Below are 26368 nucleotides of genomic sequence, written 5' to 3' on the forward strand. Positions count from 1 at the left end.
GGGGATATCTAGAGTCTGTCATTTTACTCTTGGTAGGGTCCAGGCACTCCCCTAAGAGTCCAGGCTGAGAGAGCATCCCTCTTTGTGCTATAGGCACATGAAGACTGTTTCAGGGCCCCATAGGTTGCCCCGGCCTTCTCGCTGACACTCACATTTGGGGGGTCCAGATCAGTCCCATGCTGGCCTCCCCACTGTCAGTCTGGGGTCCAAGAGCTCTCCCCTGTTCAGATCAGCTGTCTCTGCTGGTTTTGCCAGCCCATTCTTTGCCAATTTGCTCATCACTCCTCTCTCTCTGTCACTGGGTCCCTTGGGTTCAGTTCAGTGATTAATTGTGTGTTTGCCTCTGCTTCCATCAGTCACAGGATGAAGGCTCCCGGATGGTTATAGACATCAAAGAAATTGGAAAATACTTGGGAGAATATTATGAAATCCCAGGCAAAAGACAATATGGGGGAAATTGACTTATTAGTACAAGAATCAATACTAGATCAAGCAATTGAAAAACAATGTTAGACACAAATATAAACTATCGTGGAGTAACTCTAACCAAACAAGTGAAAAGCCTGTATGACAACTTTAAGTCTCTAATGAAAGAAATTGAAGAAGACATCAGAAAATGAAAAGATCTCTCATGCTCTTGGATAGGTAGGATTAACATAGTAAAAATGGCAATTTTATCAAAAGCAATCTACAGATTCAATGCCTTCTCCATCAAAATCTCAAAACAATTCTTCACAGGCATTGAAAGAAAAATACTCAACTTCATATGGAAAAATAAAAAACCCAGAATACCAAAAAACAATCATATACAATAAAGTAATTTCCAGAAGCATCACCACCCCTGACTTCAAACTGTGATACAGAGTTATAGTAATAAAAGCAGCTAGGCAAACTCCCAAGAATCCACAAAAATGACCCAGCTAAGATTCCTAGCATTAGTGAAGAGGGTGACTGAACTGTCCTTCCCCTGTAATCAGATTGGTGAGCACCCCAACTATCATCATAGAGCCTTCATCCAGTAACTGATGGAATCAGAGGCAGAAATTCACAATGAAGTACCATGCCAAACTCCAAAATCCAGTAGAAGAGAGAGGAGGGGACACATGAACAAGGGAAGCCAAGATCATAATGGAGAAATCTACAGAGAGGGCTGAACCAAACTTGTGGAAGCTCATGAATTCTGTACCAGTAGCTGTGGCGCCTTCATTGGTCCAAACTAGGTCCTCCATATGTGGAAGATAGTTTTGAAACCTGAGCTGTCTGAGGGGTCTCTGTAAGTAGATCTAGGATCTATCCCTGGTGCATGAGCTAGCTGGTTGGAGCACATTCCTCATGGTGGGATGCCATGCTCAATCTTAACACGGGAGGCAGGTGATTGGTCCTGCCCCAACTTAATGAGTCAGACTTTTTGAACTCTCCATGAGATCCCTTCCATGTTGGGAGGAGTGGATGTGGGTGGTGAGCTTGAGGGGTGGTCAAGGAGGACAGGAGGTGGAATTGGAGGAAGAACTTAAAGTTAAAAAAACAGAAAGTAAAAAGAAAAACAATGTGCAGTCTTTATATAGAATTTGTTCTAGGTTGAGGAGTGGATAGAATCAAGAAAATGAAATAAGAATTCAAAACATTTTAAAGCTTAAATACAAGTAACAAGGGGGAGAATACATGGATAGTAGGGAAATGTTTGTATGCAAAATAGTCATGTTAGCAGACTGAGGAAGCAAGAACTAGACAGTTCAAAGAAAAGTGGAGTGCATGTCATGTAAAAAGGAGAAAGATATCCCCTTCTATCTAAAGCATAGAAAAGAGATGGAAACAAAGATTTAAAAATGGATGGAAATGCTTCCCATTTGATTCAAAGTCAGTGTCCTGCCTGTGTCTTTTCTATAAAAGGGAAGCATAGGATCTGGGAAGTTGAAAGAAAGAAAGAAAGAAACAGAGAGAGAGAGAGAGAGAGAGAGAGAGAGAGAGAGAGAGAGAGAGAGAGAGAGAGAGAGAGAGAGAGAGAGAGAAGGAGGGAGGGAAGGAAGGGTTGAAAAGGGATAAAAGAAAGGAAAAATAGTTTAAAGCATTGAACAACATCAGGCTCTTCACTATCAACCTGATATGTTGTCACACTCCATAAAAATGCTCCTCAAACATGACTATAGTAGAAAGAAATCGGAAGCTTGTGAGTAACTCTCCCTTTTGTGAGTGAGAATGTGGTTGAATTCTAAGAAGTGTAACTAAGGTGAGAGGGAGTCACATTCACGAGTGTTTTTTGCATTATTTCACTAGCACATCTCTCTTGGTAGCAGTAATAAACCAAGAATGAGATGTGCTGAGCTGTTTACGAAAAAGGCCACTTATTAAAGAACCAAGGATGGCCTTTGTCTCTTGGCTTATATTTATATGGCACAAAAACAATGTTTTAATGATTGCCATACAGTTTGTAATACAAGTTTTTAGTAATGTATGTTGACTCGCAAGCAACATTCCTCTGTCCCCTGTCTTCTCACTGAGTATTTCAGAACTAATCTAATATGGTGTCCTATTTCCTCTCTCCCATTCGATAAGATGTTTCACTTATCCATATGAAATAATGGCCTGGTATACTGTCACTATTGTACTGTTATCTTAACTGTTTAAGAAAAAGGACAATCTATTGACAGTTGATGGCTACTAGTGAAATGAGTCATTTTCTTTAGGGGTATACACATTGTAGCTTGACCAGGCCCAGTGGATGGCTCGACAGCCATGAGAATATGCATAGCACTACTTGAACATAGAACCTCATAACAAAATGTAGTGAGAGATCCACCAAGGCACAACTGTGCTGTGCTATGTGACTTGGGGCACATGACAGGCTCACTCTCTCTTGGTTCAAGTCTGGTCAGTCTGGGTATGGATCCCTTGAAACTGGAACTTTCAGGTCATTGGTTTCTTTCCTTCCCCCCCCCCCCATTTTCTTTTATTTAACTTAGAAACAAGCTTTTTTAACATGTCAATCCCAGTTCCCTCTTCCTTCTCTCCTCCCCTACCCCCACCCCTTTTCTGCTCCCCAGGGAGGGTGAGGCCTTCCATGAGGGATCTTCAAAGTCTGTCACATCACTTGGAGCAGGGTCTAAACCCTCCCCCATGTGTCTAGACTGAGAGAATATCCCTCTATGTGGAGTGGGCTCCCAAAGTCCATTCTTGTTCTAGGGATTAATACTGATCCACTACCAGAGGCCCCATAGATTAACTAGACCTCCAAACTGACATCCTCCTTCAGGTTGTCTGGAACAGTCCTATGCTGGTTTCCCAGCTATCAGACTGGGATCCATGAGCCACCCCTTGTTCTGGTCAGCTGTTTCTATGGGTTTCTCCAGTCTGGTCTTGATCCCTTTGCTTATCACTCCTTCCTCTCTGCAACTGGATTCCAAGAGTTCAGTTCAGTGTTTAGCTGAGGGTGTTTGCTTCTGCTTCCATCCGTTACAGTCCCATGTATATATGTTATACTACACAAAAAGACAAAAGAAGAAGATGTGAAGTGGAGAGGACATAGGAGGGATGTGGGGATTGTGAGATATGAGTGGGAGATGAATATGATTAAAATCTATTGTATACACATATGAAATTCTCATAAAATTGATACTAAACAGTAAAAATACAATATGAAAATATATTAAGTGTTATGTACAATAATAAATATATTAAAATAATAAAGAAAAGTCATTAAAAGTATAAAAGAGGGTTTTTATTTTCTAATTATTTGTTCCTTATTATAATTCTCTTTCTTCATGAAGAGCCCAGTTTCTGATATTTCATTTTATTGCAGTACTCAGTGAGAACCAGCATTTAGCATTTTCTGTCAGGATATTTCTGGTGAAAGTAAATTCCCACATAATTTGGCTAGAATTATTTTTCCTTTAACTTTGAAAGATAATTCCCATTACAATAGAAATTGAGATTGGTATTTTTTTCCTTTCAACATTAAATGTTTTAGCTTTTTTCTTGTCTGATGTGATTCTTAATCTTGACTGCATACTTGATTGCATTGATAATAACCTAGGAGATTAGAGAAATACAGTTTTACATATACAAGTGAGGGTATTCCAGGAAAAGACTAAGTAGAGCTGCCATGAGTGTGGGAGGCATCATTCCATAATCTGGGAGGTTTGAACTAAATACAGTGAGTAAAGGAGAATATCTCTTAGCATAGGCACACTGTCTCCTACACACCTGTTTTCTCCTCTCTCCCTCTCTCTCCTTCCTGACCAGGAGCTATCCCATTCTCCCCATTGGAATGTACTGAAGGCCCTGAAGTTGTTCCAAAATAAATCCACACACCCTTAAGTTGTTTGTCTTTTGTCACAGCAAAGAAAATCTGAAACATGTTGCTTAAAGGGGTTCTGAAGAGTGGACCAATGCCATTCTAATCTTTGTCTCTCTTCTGGTGAGCTGCATTTATTTTTCTTTATTTTCTCCCACTAATGTCAGTAACTTCTCTTGACCTATGATTTGCTGCAATTTGTTCTTAGGTGTTCTTAGGTATCATTTTTGTTTTATTGTTAGATTGGTTGGTTTTTAGTACACAATTTTCTGGGTGTTCAGAAACTTTTTGTATGAGTGGATTGGAGGCCCTTGTCAATTTTAGAAAGGACTCACACATCATTTCCTCAAATGTTTCCTCTTTACCTTTCTGCTTTGTTTATTAGGCTAATTCTACATGTTACAGGGACATTTTCCCAGACTTTCCATTGCTCTTCTGCTAGCTTTGTTTTTGACCTCCTTTCTTTCATTTCCATTTGGGGACTTTTAAATTTCCAGTCAATTTTCACATTTAGTATCATAGCTATACATAACTTTGATATTCCCTTCGTCTCATCTCACCTTTTCTTCTATTGTGTATCCATGGTGATCATTTGTTGAAAATCAGACATAGGGTACAGGTCAACAGAAATTGAAGTAAGTGGGCTTCCAATGGGAAGATTAATGTTAATCTCCCAACTAAATGAGATAACATTTGTCAGACCTATGCAGCCAAGAAATTAGTGTCTGTGGTTGTTATCTTCCCTCTGAATTTTGTGTTTCCCTAAAGTACTTCTCCTAGGGTGCAACTCTCATTTGTTTTGGAAACAATCCATACTGAAGGCCCAACTGTTGGAGTCTTGTTAAAATGTAGAAAGGGGCATTAGGTACTTTTCAAATAAAATACATAGTTTTATAGACCATTGTTCCTGGGCAGTGACAGGCATAAATGGTTCTGCTTGGGCCCTCTTCCCTCTTAGACACCAAAGGAAGAACAACCAAAAAGGTTGGTCTAAGATGACTTTCCCCACATGCAGTCCCAGTATACATCTCTTGTAAAGGGCTTGATTGGACTCTATGTCTCTGTCTTGGATAAGGCTCTGTCTATACTTCACATAATTACTTTCCTTCCCTTGTGGGCAAAGTGTCAAGGATGAGACTTAGGCCATCACTTTGGTGGGTCCTATGCAGATAAAACATAAGAAATGTGAACATTCTTATAATACACAAACTTCTCCCTCATGTTCTACACTCAACCTTAGTCATTCATCAGATTTACGATGTAAAGACTCATGAAAACACACAACAGTAGTCATGTCTATTCTAGTCATAATCATATGTTAATTACAACCTTCTAGATATACCTGTCACTCCAAAGTTCCAAGTGCTGATTTTCTGAACATATCAGATCTCAGACATAACTAAGAGAGATTGACTCCTATTTTATCCAGTATTTTTTTCTTACTGGGATTGAAGTAACAACTTTCAATCCCTGTTCTTATGACAGCTGAAACAGAATGTTAATTTGTATGATTTAAAGTCAGTATATTTGTGGTAGCAGTAGATAACTAATACCAAACAACAGAAAGAGGCAGTGTAAGCCTTATTCTGCTAATACGCAGATCACTGGGAAAGACTGCATAAGCTGTTAGATATAACAAAGACTGGCATGTTGCGGTAACAACGCTATGGGAATTGCTCTTCATCTATAATGGCAAACAGAGAAGCCATATATTAATAAAACAGGACTAGCCTTTCACTTGGAAAATGTTCATATTTCCCTTCTGCTTTCTAAGCCAGTATTAAGGCGTAGTCTCTCACACACTGGTGGTTTAATCCAGATAAAATAATTACTGTTTTATCACATGTTTTCTAATATCAGACAAGAGGACACTTTCTTCACTTTTCAGAATCTTTATAAAATAGATCTTCTTCAAATTACAATAGTATTTTCTACTAGTGCAGAGAAATGCATAGTCAATGCAAATCATATCTTTCACTCTTAATTGTGGTCTTTTCCTGGGCCACAATCTTCCATGATGCTGAACAATAGCAGACAGGGGAAACTTCCAGCTAACCTTGCATCCAATAGGGATGAGAGGCAGATCTACACTGCAAACACATGTCCTATTTTTTATTTCTCTGCTTCCAGCAGGATTATCACTATGGAACCCTATCAGATGCCCCAGAGGATAAGTATTTGTGTTTAGTCCCCTTTATGAAAAAACATTTTTGATTTGTGTATTAATTTCATCCTTATTTATCATGAATTCAAACTGCTGAGTTTTTGTTGCATAATTTCAAATGTCCATTTCTATAAAAGTTTACCGGTGCAATTGTATATATTTTGAAACCTAGTTCTAAATATTATCAACTTTTAACAAAAAATAAACTAAGTAACTTCTCAACACATTCACTGTAGCTCTGTTTCCAAAAAGTAATAATAAATCAGATGCTTTTCATTTCACACATTATCAGTAGAATTATACATCATCCAAGAGGCTTTCTGAGGCACTAAACTATAAATTAAATATTAATTTTCAAGATATCCATAAGAGATGCACTCTCACCCTGGACTCTTGGGGGAGGGTCTAGGCCCTGCCCTAGATGATATGACAGACTATGGACACCCCCATGGAGGGCCTCACCCTCCCTAGGGAAATAAGGGGATATTGGGGGGGTTGGTGGGAGGATGCAGGAGGAGGGGAGGGAAAGGGAGAGGGACCTGGAATTGACATGTAAAGCAACCTTGTTTCTAATTTAAATTTAAATTTAAAAAAATAAAAAATAAAAAAGATATCCATAAGAGGCAGATAAACAAACTAGGACAAGAACTCTCTCAAAGTTTAAATCCACTAAAAAAATGACAGATTCGGGATATCCCCCATGGAGGGCCTTACTCTCCCTGGGGAATGGAGGGAGATTGTGGGTGGTGGGTTGGTGGGAGGGTGTGGGAGGAGGGGAGGGAGAGGGAGCTGAGATTGACATGTGAAGCAACCTTGTTTCTAATTTAAATTTGAAAACAAGGCAATGTAAGACATTTATCAAGAGAAAATCTTCCTGCATATTACCCAAGTCCAGTCACTAAAACAATCTATAAATTCTGATAGCATTAAATTGATAATAACTAATCTGATCCTCATCTCAACCAAGAGTTTTTTTCAATATTAAGTTAGCCCTAAATTACCCAAACATATACTTTTCTAAATGCTGCATGGCAGAATTGAAGTGGGAAAATATTTTCATAGAGTGCCCATTTCTGTTTTTTCCCAGCTATTTTCTTTATCCACAATAGAAAATCAATATTTGTTTTGGTTAGCGGCTAGCTCATATACTAATGCCTAGACATCAGTCAGAATTTGGCTACATTTTGACAGAAATACTTCATCCAGGCATATGAGATAAACTATATTTTATTTTCATTATTTCTTGTATCAACATTATTCCCCTGTCCTTTAATGAGACTAATGGCTACAGTTAAGTGGTGGAAACAGTAAGTCCTTTCCTAGAGGGGAAATAAATGGCAAAAATAAAAGAGCATCAGAAACTCCATTCTCTGGCAAATACTCATAAAAGCATGATAACTTTAGCACAGCTGCTGACATTGAGGTTTAAATGATAAAACTGTATTACATTCTAGCATGGGAATACCCTCATCTGTGACAATAGATGGCTCCTTGTGCTTTGTCAGTTAGATGTCAGGTTCTGTTTGATTAGCCCTTAGTTTTGGTGCTTACAGAATGAGCAGCATCCTTCACAAGGCTATGGACATGAATAGCAAAGCCAACATTACAAGTTACTCCATGTACTTCTGGCCAACTATGATGCTCTGAACATACATGTGGAAACTGGAATTGACCACACAGAAGTAAAACTCAGTGAGACTTGAGGAATGTTTGAGCTGTTAGTGTGTTCTACCAAAAGAGATCCAGCATTGCAGGAGACATTTCAGTTTCAAAGAAAGTGTTGCCTATTGATAGAAATCATGTAAGTCTACAGGTTGAAGAATGTCAGATATGTCTTTTCTTGCCATGTAGAAAAATCACAGTATTCTACAAAAAAATTAGAGCCATGATTCAAAGGTGAACTTCAGGAAAGATATATATAATATATTTAAAACCTAAAAGTTTAATATCTAAAGGCAGGCTAAAAGAAGAGAAAAGGACTAGAATTGTTAGTACCCATCTGAAAAAATAGTGACAAGTTGAAATGAATGTTTTAATCCATGGGCCAACAACTAACATTCAGAAAACAGATTGACAAAAAATTAGAATAGTTCATTGTAACAATGAAATTACTGCTTGTAAAGAGACAGCCTTCACTGGGTGAGGGTGATACCATACACCTTTAATCCCTACACTTGGGAGGCAGAGACAGGCCAATCTGATTTCAAGGCAACCCTGATCTATAGAGCAAGTTCTAAGACAGTCAGGGATATACAGAGAAACCCTGTCTTGACAACTTGACAAGCCAGAAAGAGAAAGAGCTTAGTTCAAAAGGAACAGAGGCTGGGACTATAGTTTGATGATAAAGTGCTAACCTAGCATGCATACATAAGTCCTTGGGTTTGATTCCCAGAATGACACAAAGAGAGTAAGAAATCACAAGAAAAATATACAATTGCATAATGTCTACAAAAATAAATGCCTTAGATTCAAAACATATGTAAAAGGAAATTACCACTTAAATAGTAATAGAAAGAAAGAATAGCCATGGTAATATGATATAAAATTTATATCAAAAATACGATTTTTAAAAATAAACCTTTAATTATGGCATGAATAATTATATCAGAAGAATATAATAACCATACTTTCAACTAATAACAGATGCCTACCCATAGCAAAAACTGATTTCAAAAAGTTTTTTAAAATGTGATTTTAATACCCATCTTCAGTAATATCTAAAATATCTGCAGAGAAAATCAACATGTTCATGGAACATTAGCATAACTATCAACTAACTCATCCTTGGATGAATTCCTCAAAGTATACAAGGAATTATCTTTAGGATAAAATAGGTTAGGTCATACAACAAGCCTCCGTTTACCATGGAAAGATTAAGCTACACAGATAGGGATGCATTATGATATTTATTGAGGGAGAAGTCACTTACTTGAGAAGCCGTAAACTCAAGGTCAGTGCTCCGCTGTTCTTCAAGACCAGAATCCCGCAACATCCGTTAATTTAAAAGATTGATATACAAAGTATGTTCTCCAACCCCAGCAGAACTGAATCTTAAGTAAAAGAAAGAAACCTGGGAAAGCATAAAACACTTGAAAATTAAGCAACATATTTTAAAATAACTATAGATTCAAAAAAGAAATTACAAAAAAATTATTTTTCCTACTGAATACACAAAATTAATAAATCAAAATTTACTGATTTAGGGTGTCTGGAGTGACAGCTTAACACTTAAGAACACATGATACTTTTACAGGGTACCCAAATGAAGTTTGCAACACTCCACTCAGACAGATCACAACAACTTGTAGTTTCTTTTCTACAGGATCTGACACCTCTTTCTTGTACCTGCTCTCACATTGCATTCACACACACACACACACACACACACACACACACACACACACACATGCAAATAAAAATGAAAATGTATCTTTACAAATGACAAGAAAGCAAAAATAACAGATGGCAGGGGCAGGTGAGAAAGTAAAAAGTGAATATAATTGAAGCATATTGTTTATATGTGTGAACATGTAATCATGAAACCTGTACCATAATATAAATAATTTGCTAATAAAAAGTTTGAAAAATAAACAATAAATTGAATTTGGGTGAAGCAATGTTGAAATAAGACTTTACAACTTTTAATACTTACATATTAGAAAATGATTAAAACCTAAATACGGAAGAAAATGCACTTCAGACAATTCCATTATAAAAATGAAAAATCAAGTCAAAGAATGAGAGAAATGTTCACTTACCCTATTCAATCAAGCATTTGAACCAGAAACTAATAAAAATTAGCACAACTCAAGAATAATAATCTAACTTTTAAGTGAACAAATGCTTTTGATTAGATATTGCACCAAAGAAGATGCATGAATGCCTAGTAAGCAAATGAAAAGTTACCCATCACTGTTGGTCATTAGAGAAGTATAAACAAAACCACACTGAACTATGATTTTATCAGTATGGCAATACATTATGTAATTATGAGGAATTCTTGCCATATGATCCAGAAACTCCACTATTAATAATATACCCAAGAAATTAAAAATACATGTCATTACAAAGCCAAGTACAGAAGTATTAATAGGTGAATCATTTTTAATTGTCTTACAGTGGAAACGCTGGAGATACCCATCAACTGGCTAAGAGATAAGCAAGGTTGTTTATAGCACTGCAACACAACATAATGAAAGATCAATGCATGCTGCAACATGAATGAATGTTACACCTGTCCACATTTCCCAAAGGTTGATGTGTAAGCTATGGTTTCCTGTTTGCCTACAAAAAGTAGACCTATACACAGACTACAAGTTGTGATTTATTGTTCATTCTGCTGTAACTGCACCAAGGAAGGTGGCTTGCAGTTTACTGAATGTTACATGTTTAAACCATGCACATAGAACTCTCATTAAAACATGGAGAATAAGTATAAAATTATAAGTAAAAGTCAACATCTTAAGTAACTATCCCAAAGAATACAATGTTTAAAATAAAAAAAAAACATACACACACTGGGGTTTAAGATAACCATAATTATCTGGTTGATTTGTATCTGCTATAGTACATTTTCAAATTGGCAATGCTCTTAAGAGGCTAGTAATGTCTGTAGCCCCTACAATTAATAATTGCTTCTATTTCCTACATGTTTAAAATAAAGCCTCATTCTACATAAGAGGAGTTTAATCTTTGGTGTTTTATATCCTTAATGCCGCATTGAAAACATTTCCCTATTCCTTAATTTTGTTTCAAACTATATTTTCAATATTTTCAAAAGTTACTGATTTCTTTGAAACCTGTAACTAGAAGTATTTCCATTCCAGTGGCTATTGCATGGGAATCAAGATTCACTAGACTCTGTACAGGTTAGGTAAAGTTTATTCAGGGAGATAACACTTACACAACTGGCAGGTGACCGCCACTGGTTCCAGCTCCAAGGATGCTCCCAGGATGTCCCCTGTGACCCAACCAGGAGCAAGACAGAGCTCTGGAATTCAAGACCCCAGATCTAGTCCGGTCCTCACCTGTGACCACGTCCAAAAGTGTGTGGTCAGTGCTACAGGTATGGGCAGGATGGATATCTCACTACAAGAGGCTGAATATTTACAAAGTTCTTAATATATAAGGTGGGCTTCTAAAAGGAAGTAAGTAGAAAGATTCAGACAGAGCTCTTTCCTGTCTACGATTAAATCATTGAATTCTCCTTAGTATTATACATAAAATGGATTATCATATGAAGAAAAGATTTAAATCAAATCTTAAAATTTTGGTGAGCTAAGTATTCAATGACAATTCTGAAAACTTTCAAGATTTAAGTTTTGATGAGAGAGAGAGAGAGAGAGAGAGAGAGAGAGAGAGAGAGAGAGAGAGAGAGAGAGAGAGAGACCTGTACTTTAATCACATCCTTTGTTTAAGGTTCTGGATATACGGAAAGACAACAAAATGTGTGGATGGTAGAGCCTGGAAGAAACCACACCACTACCATAAGTCCTTTGAGCCACATTAAAACTGTTATTTTGTTCTGGATGATTCTAAAATTGAACAATTCTGCTTTGTATGACTCAAGAAAGAACCAATTCTTTCTACTGCAAATTAATTTTTATTTTATTTTTGAGATTCCAATATAATCACATCATTTCCCTTTTCCTCCCTCTAACCTTCCCAAATAGGTCGGACTGGCTTGCCTGGAACTCCTGATCCCCCCAGCCAGTACATCCTTATTGTGTGGATTACAAGTATGTACCACCATGATAGACCAACATTTAATACGAGGTAAATGCCGTGAATTATAAGGGGATACAGAGGATAACCTGATGCTTTATTAAGACCAGTATCCCAGCTAGGCGATGGTGGCTCAAGCCTTTAATCCCAGCACTCAGGAGGTAGAGGCAGACAGATTTCTGTGAGTTCAGCCTGGTCCACAGAGAGTTCCAGGACAGCTAGAGTTGTTACACAGAAAAAAAACCCTGTCTCAAAATAACCAAAGGGGGAAAAAGGCTAGTATCCCAATAAATTGCTCCTTATAAAAATATGTATATAATTTTATGGTAACACAATGAAATTACTGAATGACTAAACTGGAGTTAGATACCCTAGCTGTCTTAAAGCCCAAAGATTAAATTCCCACTGACTTTTGTTAGTATTCAGATATCTGTACTGTCCTGTCTTTTTAACTAGGAAAAGAATTTATTAACCTCTTTCCAAACTTTATTCCCAGGCTTCCTCAGCTTTATTTGCTGCAAAGAATTAATTGTGTTTAAGCAAAAACTGAAAAGAGCTTCAGTATCCAGGGGGCTTGGGCTTAAAAATTAGAGATTTAGATTTTTATCAGATCCATAAACAAGAGAATTTTAAAAAGCAGTCATGATAGAAAATAGCAGCTCCTGTGACTTCTGCAAGTGTCTCCTTCTTTAGAAGTCTCCTCAATTCAGTTTGCCTCGTTCTTAGAAGCCTCATCAAAATTCTCCACCAGATCTGGGACTTCATCATCATCCTCCTCTCCAGTAGCAAGTGGTGCTTTTCCATCCACAGATTGTTTGGGCAGAGCTTCAGCCAGTCTCCATAAACTAGTCGGACTGTCTGCTCCAAGTTGGTTTAGGATGCTGGGAAGCATTTCTGTCAGCTGCTTTGTCTCAGCATGGCCTGTAATGGTGAAGGTGTTTGCTGCCAGAGACGCCTGAATTTTGGGGTGGTTAAAATGGATCACTGTTCCTTGGTTTGTAAACCAATATAGTGCACACTCACTATATTCCCTTTTAAAAGGGCCCTGCCCAACTCCTATTCTTCCCTCTCTCTTTCTTCTCTCCCTCTCAGTCCCCCTCCCTCTCTCACTCCCCCTTTTTCTCTCCCCCTCTTTCCTTTCTCCTCTCTCCTTCTGCTCCTGTCTCTGGAGCCTGTTCTCCCCCTCACCTTTCCCCTTTATATGATCCCTATCACTAATTTAAAAAAACACAAGCAGAAAAAAACAAAACTCTGTTTGAACACTGTCTAGTGGCATCCTTCCTTTGCGAGCTGCTTCTCTTAAAATACAACAACTTTAAGGGTCTTGACTTGAAAAAAATGAGCAAAAACCATCATTCATTTTCTTCATGTCCTTGTTCTTGTGTCATGAATCAGTCATAATTTTAATTGTAGTAATTTAATGTTGATTATTTTAAAATCTTAACTTATCCCATTTTGAAATATTATATTGGCTGTTTTATACTAACAAATTGATTAGATAAGATTAAGTTAATTCTTTGCATAGTAATCATTGGAAATGTTTTAAGTATGTTCTGGGACAGAAAGTAAAATATTTGTACAACCAAATCTTGAGAAAATTCTTAGCTTCATAACTAATCACTAAATGAATTCAGTTTAGTTCATTGCTTTTAATGCTCTCCCTTTCTTAGTAAGAAATCCAAAGTCAGTACTTTCTAATACAGTTTCCCTTAGTAAACATTTATTCTTCAGTAAGACCAGGCTTACAGCACATTGCATGCTTCATATATGAAATACTAAGACTCAGTTCCTAACTACAAGTAGTTTTCATAGAATTGTAAGGTCTAGGCTAATCCTTTCCTTTGACATATGTTTTTCTTTTATTGAAAATATGCTTTTTCATACAATATATTTTGATTACAATTCCTGTCTCCCTCAGTTCATTCCAGTTCCTCCTTACCTCTGTTCCCAGCTGATCCACATGAGTTCTGTCTGTCATTAGAAATTTTTAAAAAGCATCTAAGGAATAATAATAAAATAAGACGAGATAAAGCAAAAACAAATAAGTTGAGACAGGGCAAAACATGCAAACAGAAGAAAAGGAGCCAATGAAAAAGTACAGGTGTCTTAGGGTTCTATTGCTGTGAAGAAACACCATGACCAAGCAACTCTTATAAAAGAAAGCATTTAATTGGGGCTGGCTCACAGTTTAGAGGTTTAGTCCATTATTGTCATAGCAAGGAAGACATAGTGCTGGAGAGGGACTCAGAATTCTATATGTGGATCCTCAGATAACAGGAAACAAGGGTGAGCCACTGGGTCTAAGTTGAGTTGCTAAACCTCAAAGCCCAACTCTCAGTGATATACATTCTCCAATAGGTCACACCTACTCTAACAAGGCCACACCTCCTAATAGTGCTCCTCTCTATGAGCCACTGGGGGTCATTTTCTTTTGAATCACCATGAGGAGAATCATTTATAGATGCAGCAACATATGTTCTCACACTCAGGAATCACATAAAAACACAAAACTACAAGGTATAAGATATACACAAAATAATGACCTGCAGGTTTAAAAAACATTAAACAAAGGGAGGAAGGGATGTCTGCTATTGCAATTGAATCTGTATTGCTTCACATTGAGCATCATTTTGTTGTCAAAATTTCTTTCCAGCCTGGTCTTGCAGCCAACTAGCTCCAAATAAACACACAAAGACTTATATTAATTATAAGCTCTTGGCCGAGAAACACTGAAGACCTGAGGACTGCACACAGCAGATCTGGATCCCAGCCCAATGAGATTCAGCCCTCCAAAGACTGCCAGCTTCCAAGTCCCGGTCTCCACCCATGGAACAGGCAAGGCAAGGCAGGGGTCCAGCCTACCCACAGTTTGCTAAGATTCAATACTAGGATGGCCTCCATCCATGCAAGTAGAAAGCCACCAGGATATTGGACCTGCTCCCACCCACTGAAAGGAACCGTGGTCACATACCCAACAGGGGAAGAAGAGACTCCTACTGAACCCACAGGAAGAAATAATAGGAAGGAAACAATACAAAAACATACCCACCAACAGAAAAAACAATATGACACCACCAGAAACTAGAGAATCAAAACCTGCAATACATGAACAGTCCATTGGGGAAGAAACAAATGAGAAAGACCTTACAAACAACTTCATGAAAATGATAGAGGCTCTCAAAAAAGATATGAGCAAATCCCTTAAAGGCATGTAAGAAAAAATACCAAAAAATACAAGAAAGAGAGGGGAAAAATCCCAAAAATAAAACAATTGCAAGAAATGGAGGAAAAAAACAATCCAAAAAATGCAAGAAATGGAAGAAAACACAAACCAAAAACTTCAACAAATGCATGAAAGAGAGGAAATCACAAAGCAAAAATTACAAGAAACAATTCAAAAAGTACAAGGGTTGAAAGCTAAAATAGAGACAGTAAATAAAACACAGTCTGAAGGAATGCTGAAAATAGAAAAGCTGGGCAAATGGTCAGATACTACAAATACAAGCATAATCAACAGAATACAAGAGATGGAAGACAGAATCTCAGGTGTTGAGAATACACTAGGAGAAATGGATTCATCAACCAAAGAAAATCTTAAGTCCAACAAATCCCTAACACAAAATATCCAGGAAATATGGGACATCTTGAAAAGACCAAACCTAAGAATAATAGGTATAGAAGAAGGTGAAGAAATCCACCTCAAAGGGACAGAAAACATATTCAACAAAATCATAGAAGAAAACTTTCCCAACCTTAAGAAAGACATGCCAATGAAGGTACAAGAAGCTTACAGAACATCAAACAGAGTGGATCACAAAAAAGTCCCCTGGCCACATAATAATCAAACCCCAAATATACAGAATAAAGAAAGAATATTAAGAGCAGAAAAGGAAAATGGCCAAGTAACATACAAAGTCAAACCTACCAGAATCACACCTGACATCTCCATGGAAACTCTGAAAGCCAGAAGGTTCTGGATAGATATTCTACCAACACTAAGAGACCACGGATGCCAGCCCAGACTGCTATACCCAGCAAAGCATTCGAACACTATAGATGGAGAAAGCAAGATATTCCATGACCAGACCAGATTTAAAAAATACATATCCACTAACCCAGCCCTACAGAAATTTCTAGAAGAAAAACTACAATCCAAGGAAGTTAGCTACAACCAGATGGACATAGGTAATAGATAATCCCACTTTACCAACAGCCAAAAGAGAAAAGGGGTGGAAATGCACACAGAATTCCACCACCAGCAACCACTCCAAAATGAACAAGAATGAGCAATCAAAGGTCATTAATAACCTTCAATATTAATGATCTTAACGCGCCATAAAAAGACACAGGCTAACAGAATGAATTCGAAGACAGAATCCTTCCTTCTGCTTCATATGAAGAAACATACCTCTGCCTCAAAGACAAACATTACCTCAGAGTTAACGGTTGGGAAAAGATTTTCCAATCAAATGGACTGAAGAAACAAGTGGGGGTAGCAATCCTAATATCTAACAAATTAGATTTCAAAATAAAATCAATCAAAAGAGAAGAAGGAGGGCACTTCATACTCATCCCAGGAGAAATCCACCAAGATGAAGTTTCAATTCTGAACATCTATGTCCCAAATATAAAGGCAACCATGTTCATAAAAGAAATATTACTAAAACTAAGATCACATATAAAGTCCCAGACACATACAGTGGGAGACTTCAACACCCCACTCTTACCTCTAGACACGACTACCAAATAGAAACTTAACAAAGAAGCAAAGGAACTAATAGAAGTTATGACCTAATTGGGAATAACAGACATCTATAGAAAATTCCACCCAAATAAAAAAGAATATACCTTCTTCTCAGTGCCACATGGAACCTTCTCAAAAATCGACCACATACTTGGCAACATATAAAATCTCAACAGATACAAAAAAATTGGAATAACTCCATGTACCTTATCAGACCACCATTCGTTAAAATTAGAATTCAACAACACAAATTGCAGAAACCCTACAAACTAATGGAAGTTGAATAATGTGCAACTGTGTCATTCCTGGGTGAATGAAGAAATAAAAAAAATTAAAGACTTCATAGAATTCAATGATATTGGGGGGGTAGTGGGAGGGCACAGAATGAGGGGAGGGAAATGGAGAGGGCCCTGGAATTGACATATGAAGCAACCTTGTTTCTAATTTAAATTTAAAAATAAAAAATATCTAAAAAATAAATAAAATTTTCGACTTGGAGTATGATAAATAGCAATTAGTTTTAATGAGGTAATAGGATTCCTTAATTATGTAATATGCCAGTCATACCAAATAGGCAATCAATATTGTTGGTTGCCTACAAAACAAAAGAAATTAAAGATTTCCTAGAATTCAATGAAAATAAGAACAGAACATACCCAAACTTATGGGACACTTTGAAAGCAGTGCTACAAGAAAAGTTCATAGAACTAAGTGCCCACATGAAGAAACTGGAGAATAGTTATACAACAGAAAGCTCTAGAACACAAAGAAGTAAGCTCACCCAGGAGGAATAGACACCAGGAATTAATCAAATTGATGGCTGAAATAAATAATGCAGAAACTAGGAAAACGATACAAAAAAATCAATGTAATAAAAAATTGTTTCTAAAATTTAACTTAGAAACAAGCTTTTTTAACATGTCAATCCCAGTTCCCTCTTCCTTCTCTCCTCCCCTACCCCCACCCCTTTTCTGCTCCCCAGGGAGGGTGAGGCCTTCCATGAGGGATCTTCAAAGTCTGTCACATCACTTGGAGCAGGGTCTAAACCCTCCCCCATGTGTCTAGACTGAGAGAATATCCCTCTATGTGGAGTGGGCTCCCAAAGTCCATTCTTGTTCTAGGGATTAATACTGATCCACTACCAGAGGCCCCATAGATTAACTAGACCTCCAAACTGACATCCTCCTTCAGGTTGTCTGGAACAGTCCTATGCTGGTTTCCCAGCTATCAGACTGGGATCCATGAGCCACCCCTTGTTCTGGTCAGCTGTTTCTATGGGTTTCTCCAGTCTGGTCTTGATCCCTTTGCTTATCACTCCTTCCTCTCTGCAACTGGATTCCAAGAGTTCAGTTCAGTGTTTAGCTGAGGGTGTTTGCTTCTGCTTCCATCCGTTACAGTCCCATGTATATATGTTATACTACACAAAAAGACAAAAGAAGAAGATGTGAAGTGGAGAGGACATAGGAGGGATGTGGGGATTGTGAGATATGAGTGGGAGATGAATATGATTAAAATCTATTGTATACACATATGAAATTCTCATAAAATTGATACTAAACAGTAAAAATACAATATGAAAATATATTAAGTGTTATGTACAATAATAAATATATTAAAATAATAAAGAAAAGTCATTAAAAGTATAAAAGAGGGTTTTTATTTTCTAATTATTTGTTCCTTATTATAATTCTCTTTCTTCATGAAGAGCCCAGTTTCTGATATTTCATTTTATTGCAGTACTCAGTGAGAACCAGCATTTAGCATTTTCTGTCAGGATATTTCTGGTGAAAGTAAATTCCCACATAATTTGGCTAGAATTATTTTTCCTTTAACTTTGAAAGATAATTCCCATTACAATAGAAATTGAGATTGGTATTTTTTTCCTTTCAACATTAAATGTTTTAGCTTTTTTCTTGTCTGATGTGATTCTTAATCTTGACTGCATACTTGATTGCATTGATAATAACCTAGGAGATTAGAGAAATACAGTTTTACATATACAAGTGAGGGTATTCCAGGAAAAGACTAAGTAGAGCTGCCATGAGTGTGGGAGGCATCATTCCATAATCTGGGAGGTTTGAACTAAATACAGTGAGTAAAGGAGAATATCTCTTAGCATAGGCACACTGTCTCCTACACACCTGTTTTCTCCTCTCTCCCTCTCTCTCCTTCCTGACCAGGAGCTATCCCATTCTCCCCATTGGAATGTACTGAAGGCCCTGAAGTTGTTCCAAAATAAATCCACACACCCTTAAGTTGTTTGTCTTTTGTCACAGCAAAGAAAATCTGAAACATGTTGCTTAAAGGGGTTCTGAAGAGTGGACCAATGCCATTCTAATCTTTGTCTCTCTTCTGGTGAGCTGCATTTATTTTTCTTTATTTTCTCCCACTAATGTCAGTAACTTCTCTTGACCTATGATTTGCTGCAATTTGTTCTTAGGTGTTCTTAGGTATCATTTTTGTTTTATTGTTAGATTGGTTGGTTTTTAGTACACAATTTTCTGGGTGTTCAGAAACTTTTTGTATGAGTGGATTGGAGGCCCTTGTCAATTTTAGAAAGGACTCACACATCATTTCCTCAAATGTTTCCTCTTTACCTTTCTGCTTTGTTTATTAGGCTAATTCTACATGTTACAGGGACATTTTCCCAGACTTTCCATTGCTCTTCTGCTAGCTTTGTTTTTGACCTCCTTTCTTTCATTTCCATTTGGGGACTTTTAAATTTCCAGTCAATTTTCACATTTAGTATCATAGCTATACATAACTTTGATATTCCCTTCGTCTCATCTCACCTTTTCTTCTATTGTGTATCCATGGTGATCATTTGTTGAAAATCAGACATAGGGTACAGGTCAACAGAAATTGAAGTAAGTGGGCTTCCAATGGGAAGATTAATGTTAATCTCCCAACTAAATGAGATAACATTTGTCAGACCTATGCAGCCAAGAAATTAGTGTCTGTGGTTGTTATCTTCCCTCTGAATTTTGTGTTTCCCTAAAGTACTTCTCCTAGGGTGCAACTCTCATTTGTTTTGGAAACAATCCATACTGAAGGCCCAACTGTTGGAGTCTTGTTAAAATGTAGAAAGGGGCATTAGGTACTTTTCAAATAAAATACATAGTTTTATAGACCATTGTTCCTGGGCAGTGACAGGCATAAATGGTTCTGCTTGGGCCCTCTTCCCTCTTAGACACCAAAGGAAGAACAACCAAAAAGGTTGGTCTAAGATGACTTTCCCCACATGCAGTCCCAGTATACATCTCTTGTAAAGGGCTTGATTGGACTCTATGTCTCTGTCTTGGATAAGGCTCTGTCTATACTTCACATAATTACTTTCCTTCCCTTGTGGGCAAAGTGTCAAGGATGAGACTTAGGCCATCACTTTGGTGGGTCCTATGCAGATAAAACATAAGAAATGTGAACATTCTTATAATACACAAACTTCTCCCTCATGTTCTACACTCAACCTTAGTCATTCATCAGATTTACGATGTAAAGACTCATGAAAACACACAACAGTAGTCATGTCTATTCTAGTCATAATCATATGTTAATTACAACCTTCTAGATATACCTGTCACTCCAAAGTTCCAAGTGCTGATTTTCTGAACATATCAGATCTCAGACATAACTAAGAGAGATTGACTCCTATTTTATCCAGTATTTTTTTCTTACTGGGATTGAAGTAACAACTTTCAATCCCTGTTCTTATGACAGCTGAAACAGAATGTTAATTTGTATGATTTAAAGTCAGTATATTTGTGGTAGCAGTAGATAACTAATACCAAACAACAGAAAGAGGCAGTGTAAGCCTTATTCTGCTAATACGCAGATCACTGGGAAAGACTGCATAAGCTGTTAGATATAACAAAGACTGGCATGTTGCGGTAACAACGCTATGGGAATTGCTCTTCATCTATAATGGCAAACAGAGAAGCCATATATTAATAAAACAGGACTAGCCTTTCACTTGGAAAATGTTCATATTTCCCTTCTGCTTTCTAAGCCAGTATTAAGGCGTAGTCTCTCACACACTGGTGGTTTAATCCAGATAAAATAATTACTGTTTTATCACATGTTTTCTAATATCAGACAAGAGGACACTTTCTTCACTTTTCAGAATCTTTATAAAATAGATCTTCTTCAAATTACAATAGTATTTTCTACTAGTGCAGAGAAATGCATAGTCAATGCAAATCATATCTTTCACTCTTAATTGTGGTCTTTTCCTGGGCCACAATCTTCCATGATGCTGAACAATAGCAGACAGGGGAAACTTCCAGCTAACCTTGCATCCAATAGGGATGAGAGGCAGATCTACACTGCAAACACATGTCCTATTTTTTATTTCTCTGCTTCCAGCAGGATTATCACTATGGAACCCTATCAGATGCCCCAGAGGATAAGTATTTGTGTTTAGTCCCCTTTATGAAAAAACATTTTTGATTTGTGTATTAATTTCATCCTTATTTATCATGAATTCAAACTGCTGAGTTTTTGTTGCATAATTTCAAATGTCCATTTCTATAAAAGTTTACCGGTGCAATTGTATATATTTTGAAACCTAGTTCTAAATATTATCAACTTTTAACAAAAAATAAACTAAGTAACTTCTCAACACATTCACTGTAGCTCTGTTTCCAAAAAGTAATAATAAATCAGATGCTTTTCATTTCACACATTATCAGTAGAATTATACATCATCCAAGAGGCTTTCTGAGGCACTAAACTATAAATTAAATATTAATTTTCAAGATATCCATAAGAGATGCACTCTCACCCTGGACTCTTGGGGAGGGTCTAGGCCCTGCCCTAGATGATATGACAGACTATGGACACCCCCATGGAGGGCCTCACCCTCCCTAGGGAAATAAGGGGATATTGGGGGGGTTGGTGGGAGGATGCAGGAGGAGGGGAGGGAAAGGGAGAGGGACCTGGAATTGACATGTAAAGCAACCTTGTTTCTAATTTAAATTTAAATTTAAAAAAATAAAAAATAAAAAAGATATCCATAAGAGGCAGATAAACAAACTAGGACAAGAACTCTCTCAAAGTTTAAATCCACTAAAAAAATGACAGATTCGGGATATCCCCCATGGAGGGCCTTACTCTCCCTGGGGAATGGAGGGAGATTGTGGGTGGTGGGTTGGTGGGAGGGTGTGGGAGGAGGGGAGGGAGAGGGAGCTGAGATTGACATGTGAAGCAACCTTGTTTCTAATTTAAATTTGAAAACAAGGCAATGTAAGACATTTATCAAGAGAAAATCTTCCTGCATATTACCCAAGTCCAGTCACTAAAACAATCTATAAATTCTGATAGCATTAAATTGATAATAACTAATCTGATCCTCATCTCAACCAAGAGTTTTTTTCAATATTAAGTTAGCCCTAAATTACCCAAACATATACTTTTCTAAATGCTGCATGGCAGAATTGAAGTGGGAAAATATTTTCATAGAGTGCCCATTTCTGTTTTTTCCCAGCTATTTTCTTTATCCACAATAGAAAATCAATATTTGTTTTGGTTAGCGGCTAGCTCATATACTAATGCCTAGACATCAGTCAGAATTTGGCTACATTTTGACAGAAATACTTCATCCAGGCATATGAGATAAACTATATTTTATTTTCATTATTTCTTGTATCAACATTATTCCCCTGTCCTTTAATGAGACTAATGGCTACAGTTAAGTGGTGGAAACAGTAAGTCCTTTCCTAGAGGGGAAATAAATGGCAAAAATAAAAGAGCATCAGAAACTCCATTCTCTGGCAAATACTCATAAAAGCATGATAACTTTAGCACAGCTGCTGACATTGAGGTTTAAATGATAAAACTGTATTACATTCTAGCATGGGAATACCCTCATCTGTGACAATAGATGGCTCCTTGTGCTTTGTCAGTTAGATGTCAGGTTCTGTTTGATTAGCCCTTAGTTTTGGTGCTTACAGAATGAGCAGCATCCTTCACAAGGCTATGGACATGAATAGCAAAGCCAACATTACAAGTTACTCCATGTACTTCTGGCCAACTATGATGCTCTGAACATACATGTGGAAACTGGAATTGACCACACAGAAGTAAAACTCAGTGAGACTTGAGGAATGTTTGAGCTGTTAGTGTGTTCTACCAAAAGAGATCCAGCATTGCAGGAGACATTTCAGTTTCAAAGAAAGTGTTGCCTATTGATAGAAATCATGTAAGTCTACAGGTTGAAGAATGTCAGATATGTCTTTTCTTGCCATGTAGAAAAATCACAGTATTCTACAAAAAAATTAGAGCCATGATTCAAAGGTGAACTTCAGGAAAGATATATATAATATATTTAAAACCTAAAAGTTTAATATCTAAAGGCAGGCTAAAAGAAGAGAAAAGGACTAGAATTGTTAGTACCCATCTGAAAAAATAGTGACAAGTTGAAATGAATGTTTTAATCCATGGGCCAACAACTAACATTCAGAAAACAGATTGACAAAAAATTAGAATAGTTCATTGTAACAATGAAATTACTGCTTGTAAAGAGACAGCCTTCACTGGGTGAGGGTGATACCATACACCTTTAATCCCTACACTTGGGAGGCAGAGACAGGCCAATCTGATTTCAAGGCAACCCTGATCTATAGAGCAAGTTCTAAGACAGTCAGGGATATACAGAGAAACCCTGTCTTGACAACTTGACAAGCCAGAAAGAGAAAGAGCTTAGTTCAAAAGGAACAGAGGCTGGGACTATAGTTTGATGATAAAGTGCTAACCTAGCATGCATACATAAGTCCTTGGGTTTGATTCCCAGAATGACACAAAGAGAGTAAGAAATCACAAGAAAAATATACAATTGCATAATGTCTACAAAAATAAATGCCTTAGATTCAAAACATATGTAAAAGGAAATTACCACTTAAATAGTAATAGAAAGAAAGAATAGCCATGGTAATATGATATAAAATTTATATCAAAAATACGATTTTTAAAAATAAACCTTTAATTATGGCATGAATAATTATATCAGAAGAATATAATAACCATACTTTCAACTAATAACAGATGCCTACCCATAGCAAAAACTGATTTCAAAAAGTTTTTTAAAATGTGATTTTAATACCCATCTTCAGTAATATCTAAAATATCTGCAGAGAAAATCAACATGTTCATGGAACATTAGCATAACTATCAACTAACTCATCCTTGGATGAATTCCTCAAAGTATACAAGGAATTATCTTTAGGATAAAATAGGTTAGGTCATACAACAAGCCTCCGTTTACCATGGAAAGATTAAGCTACACAGATAGGGATGCATTATGATATTTATTGAGGGAGAAGTCACTTACTTGAGAAGCCGTAAACTCAAGGTCAGTGCTCCGCTGTTCTTCAAGACCAGAATCCCGCAACATCCGTTAATTTAAAAGATTGATATACAAAGTATGTTCTCCAACCCCAGCAGAACTGAATCTTAAGTAAAAGAAAGAAACCTGGGAAAGCATAAAACACTTGAAAATTAAGCAACATATTTTAAAATAACTATAGATTCAAAAAAGAAATTACAAAAAAATTATTTTTCCTACTGAATACACAAAATTAATAAATCAAAATTTACTGATTTAGGGTGTCTGGAGTGACAGCTTAACACTTAAGAACACATGATACTTTTGCAGGGTACCCAAATGAAGTTTGCAACACTCCACTCAGACAGATCACAACAACTTGTAGTTTCTTTTCTACAGGATCTGACACCTCTTTCTTGTACCTGCTCTCACATTGCATTCACACACACACACACACACACACACACACACACACACACACACATGCAAATAAAAATGAAAATGTATCTTTACAAATGACAAGAAAGCAAAAATAACAGATGGCAGGGGCAGGTGAGAAAGTAAAAAGTGAATATAATTGAAGCATATTGTTTATATGTGTGAACATGTAATCATGAAACCTGTACCATAATATAAATAATTTGCTAATAAAAAGTTTGAAAAATAAACAATAAATTGAATTTGGGTGAAGCAATGTTGAAATAAGACTTTACAACTTTTAATACTTACATATTAGAAAATGATTAAAACCTAAATACGGAAGAAAATGCACTTCAGACAATTCCATTATAAAAATGAAAAATCAAGTCAAAGAATGAGAGAAATGTTCACTTACCCTATTCAATCAAGCATTTGAACCAGAAACTAATAAAAATTAGCACAACTCAAGAATAATAATCTAACTTTTAAGTGAACAAATGCTTTTGATTAGATATTGCACCAAAGAAGATGCATGAATGCCTAGTAAGCAAATGAAAAGTTACCCATCACTGTTGGTCATTAGAGAAGTATAAACAAAACCACACTGAACTATGATTTTATCAGTATGGCAATACATTATGTAATTATGAGGAATTCTTGCCATATGATCCAGAAACTCCACTATTAATAATATACCCAAGAAATTAAAAATACATGTCATTACAAAGCCAAGTACAGAAGTATTAATAGGTGAATCATTTTTAATTGTCTTACAGTGGAAACGCTGGAGATACCCATCAACTGGCTAAGAGATAAGCAAGGTTGTTTATAGCACTGCAACACAACATAATGAAAGATCAATGCATGCTGCAACATGAATGAATGTTACACCTGTCCACATTTCCCAAAGGTTGATGTGTAAGCTATGGTTTCCTGTTTGCCTACAAAAAGTAGACCTATACACAGACTACAAGTTGTGATTTATTGTTCATTCTGCTGTAACTGCACCAAGGAAGGTGGCTTGCAGTTTACTGAATGTTACATGTTTAAACCATGCACATAGAACTCTCATTAAAACATGGAGAATAAGTATAAAATTATAAGTAAAAGTCAACATCTTAAGTAACTATCCCAAAGAATACAATGTTTAAAATAAAAAAAAAACATACACACACTGGGGTTTAAGATAACCATAATTATCTGGTTGATTTGTATCTGCTATAGTACATTTTCAAATTGGCAATGCTCTTAAGAGGCTAGTAATGTCTGTAGCCCCTACAATTAATAATTGCTTCTATTTCCTACATGTTTAAAATAAAGCCTCATTCTACATAAGAGGAGTTTAATCTTTGGTGTTTTATATCCTTAATGCCGCATTGAAAACATTTCCCTATTCCTTAATTTTGTTTCAAACTATATTTTCAATATTTTCAAAAGTTACTGATTTCTTTGAAACCTGTAACTAGAAGTATTTCCATTCCAGTGGCTATTGCATGGGAATCAAGATTCACTAGACTCTGTACAGGTTAGGTAAAGTTTATTCAGGGAGATAACACTTACACAACTGGCAGGTGACCGCCACTGGTTCCAGCTCCAAGGATGCTCCCAGGATGTCCCCTGTGACCCAACCAGGAGCAAGACAGAGCTCTGGAATTCAAGACCCCAGATCTAGTCCGGTCCTCACCTGTGACCACGTCCAAAAGTGTG

At 36.8% G+C, this 26368-nt stretch overlaps 1 protein-coding gene and 1 long non-coding RNA gene across 2 annotated transcripts in view; both read right to left on the reverse strand.

The window, feature by feature from the left end:
• LOC121139482 overlaps nucleotides 1-9544 on the reverse strand; it is a 30958-nt gene extending 21414 nt beyond the window's left edge. Inside the window, exon 1 of the long non-coding RNA XR_005876435.1 lies at nucleotides 9385-9544. This is a non-coding gene — a long non-coding RNA (uncharacterized LOC121139482). The remainder of the gene's footprint in view (nucleotides 1-9384) is intronic.
• A 2864-nt stretch (nucleotides 9545-12408) lies between these two features.
• On the reverse strand, nucleotides 12409-24310 carry LOC121139418 (transcription factor BTF3-like). Its single transcript, XM_040743301.1, has 4 exons — nucleotides 24248-24310; nucleotides 18871-18890; nucleotides 14119-14177; nucleotides 12409-13232 (listed from the first exon to the last, which is right to left on the reverse strand). Exons 1-4 carry the CDS (start codon nucleotides 24308-24310, stop codon nucleotides 12886-12888), a joined length of 489 nt encoding a protein of 162 aa, XP_040599235.1. The 3' UTR covers nucleotides 12409-12885.
• Between the last annotated feature and the right edge of the window lie 2058 nt (nucleotides 24311-26368).

Source organism: Mesocricetus auratus, unplaced genomic scaffold, assembly GCF_017639785.1.
Source record: "Mesocricetus auratus isolate SY011 unplaced genomic scaffold, BCM_Maur_2.0 Super-Scaffold_15014, whole genome shotgun sequence".
Taxonomy (NCBI): domain Eukaryota; kingdom Metazoa; phylum Chordata; class Mammalia; order Rodentia; family Cricetidae; genus Mesocricetus; species Mesocricetus auratus.